The sequence below is a fragment of the Amaranthus tricolor genome, chromosome 8, assembly GCF_026212465.1.
Source record: "Amaranthus tricolor cultivar Red isolate AtriRed21 chromosome 8, ASM2621246v1, whole genome shotgun sequence".
Lineage (NCBI taxonomy): Eukaryota > Viridiplantae > Streptophyta > Magnoliopsida > Caryophyllales > Amaranthaceae > Amaranthus > Amaranthus tricolor.
Window position 1 is genome coordinate 21,056,580 of NC_080054.1, and position 2,500 is coordinate 21,059,079.

A 2,500-nucleotide genomic window follows, 5' to 3' on the forward strand; every position below is an offset into this window, starting at 1 on the left:
CAAATAAAACCGTTTAAATTAAACCTGAAGCAAAATTAAAAAATAAATTAAAGAGAATGAACATAGAGAAAGAGTGTTTAATGAAAGAAATGAGGAGCAGTAAACATTACTATTATCAAAACAACAGTCATAATTACAATATAAGTAGCAGTAGCAGCAGCAATGAAGGAGAAGGAAAATAAACTGTTTTAAGAAAAGGGCCATGGAAGGAAGAAGATCAAGTTTTACTTAAACATGTTCAGAAATTTGGTCTCTGTAAATGGAGCTTCATTCCATCCAAAGGCCTTCTTCAACGTACTGGCAAGTCTTGTCGTCTTCGTTGGGTTAATAAACTCTGACCCAATCTGAAAAAGTAAGTTATATACTCTATCATTTACAATTTTTTGTAATATATTGTGTTGAACAATGTTAGATCAATTACAGTTATAATGAAACGGATGACGAATGACGTTTAGGTATTTTCACACTTCTAATTTTGTGAATATTTTTAATCTGTAATTTAAAATATAGTTAATTGAAAGTTTGTTTGATACGTATTAATAAAAAGATATTAAAAATCAAATTAATTTTTTTTTGAAAATACAGTAACATACTATAAAAGCAATAAAAACAGTTAAGATACATAAATAATGAAACAAGAGAGCTACAGGAACGGAATTGAACCGAAAATGGATAAAAATTTAACAATTTGAATTATTTTGGAACCGAAAAAGTATGTTGTTGATTGTGTACATAACATCTATTTAGTTTCTTGATTGGTTAATTACTCGGATTTTTTTAATTAATATGTGATTTGATTTTGCGGCGGAAATAAAAAAGTGGGTGCAAATTTTCGAAAGAGGAAGAAAAAGTGGTGATAGAAATGCAGGCAGAAATAGGGAATAAATGGGCAAGAATTGCTACATATTTACCAGGAAGAACAGATAATGACGTCAAGAATTTTTGGAGTAGCAGGCAAAAAAGATTAGCAAGGCTTTTGGTGTCTGAAAATAATCCGCGTACTAAAAAGCACAAATCTTCTGCTATTGATACTGCTAATTCTTCTCAGGTATTTTTTTTTTCTGTTTCAACCATTAATCGTTTCAAATATATTGGGTTTATTTCTTGATTATTTATATTAAGCAAGAAGAAATGATAAATAATATTCAAAATTTATACTTTCTCCTTTGATATGTTCATTTAGTATTTTTGTGCACCTATTATTTATAAGTGTACCGTGTACGTAATTATTTTTATCATGAATAGATCGAATCGAATCGAATCGAATCCTCTCAGTAAAAGAAAAAGATTGAATCGAGTATATTCTTCTCTTTTCTTCTATAATAGAGGAGGCCGAGGGAAGTAATTTGAAGAGGCTAGATGAGATCCGACCTCAGAATTATACCTAAAAACTAGTACTTCGACTCCAATGAAGAGAAAACCCTAGTTTTAATTTAAAACTTCTAAAAACTTAATTCATAATTTAAGATATTGACGCGTCTTACAAATTACTTAGATCACAATTTCTATATGTTAGAGCCAAAGACTAATTTTAAGTCTAGTGCCATCACAATTTCGATGTTCATGGTATCAACTAGTTCAATCATAGTAATTAATTTTGGTTTGTTTTTAGGTGCCCAAGAATTGTTCAACGGTGGGAGAAACATCCACAAATGTTCAATCTCAAATCATATCATATCCAGGTTCAACAGACAACAATTATCCATCTATTGAACCCAACAATGTTACTGATTGCCTCCAACCAATTCCCTTAAACCAGGAGTACGCCGATACTAATTACCTAAACTTGTTTTTATCAGAAGAAGAAATATGTTTCCCTTCCATTCCCTACAACCAAACAGATCTTATGTTTGTCCCAGAAACACAGGAAATCATAGATAGTCTTGATTACAGCTTTTTTTACCCCTTTGAATCCTCATATAGACCAACAGCATTTGTTAATGATGGGACCCACTTTCCCCCATGTTCTTATGGAGGTGACCTAAGTGGTGAAACAACAACAGCAAGTTTGAAGACTGATAATCTTGGTATTACAAATTGCTTATGGGATGACTTCCCATCAGACATGTTTGATCATCAGTTCATATAGCCTTATACAAGCCCTTCTAGTTATTAACTAAGTAGATGATTAGGATTTAGTATTAAGCAACTTTTTACTGATGTTCTCACTTAATGAATTATTTTTATAGCTTTAATTTGGTAGTTTAAGCTTTTCTCATGTACCCAAACAATGCTTTTGACTTGAATATGTTATGAAATTAGTTTTTTCAATATGAGAGGTTAATGCTAGTTGATTGGAAGTTTGTTCGTGCTATCTTAACAACCTTCCGATAAGATCACTCGAAATGCCTATGTGTCTTGCACGTAATAGTCCCTTAAATTCTCCAGTTTCTAGAGTAGGACTCTAGAATGTTAGTGCTTTGTTCACGAAATCATGGTAATGACATTAGAAGCTACGTATATGAGTTTGGGGTTTGGCCGCCTCAACAAAGTCAAAGGG

At 31.8% G+C, this 2,500-nt stretch overlaps 1 protein-coding gene across 1 annotated transcript; it reads left to right on the forward strand.

The window, feature by feature from the left end:
- The first annotated feature begins 862 nt into the window (after positions 1–862).
- LOC130821640 (transcription factor DUO1-like) lies at positions 863–2,089 on the forward strand. Its single transcript, XM_057687429.1, has 2 exons — positions 863–1,048; positions 1,613–2,089. Exons 1-2 carry the CDS (start codon positions 863–865, stop codon positions 2,087–2,089), a joined length of 663 nt encoding a protein of 220 aa, XP_057543412.1.
- Positions 2,090–2,500: the final 411 nt, after the last annotated feature.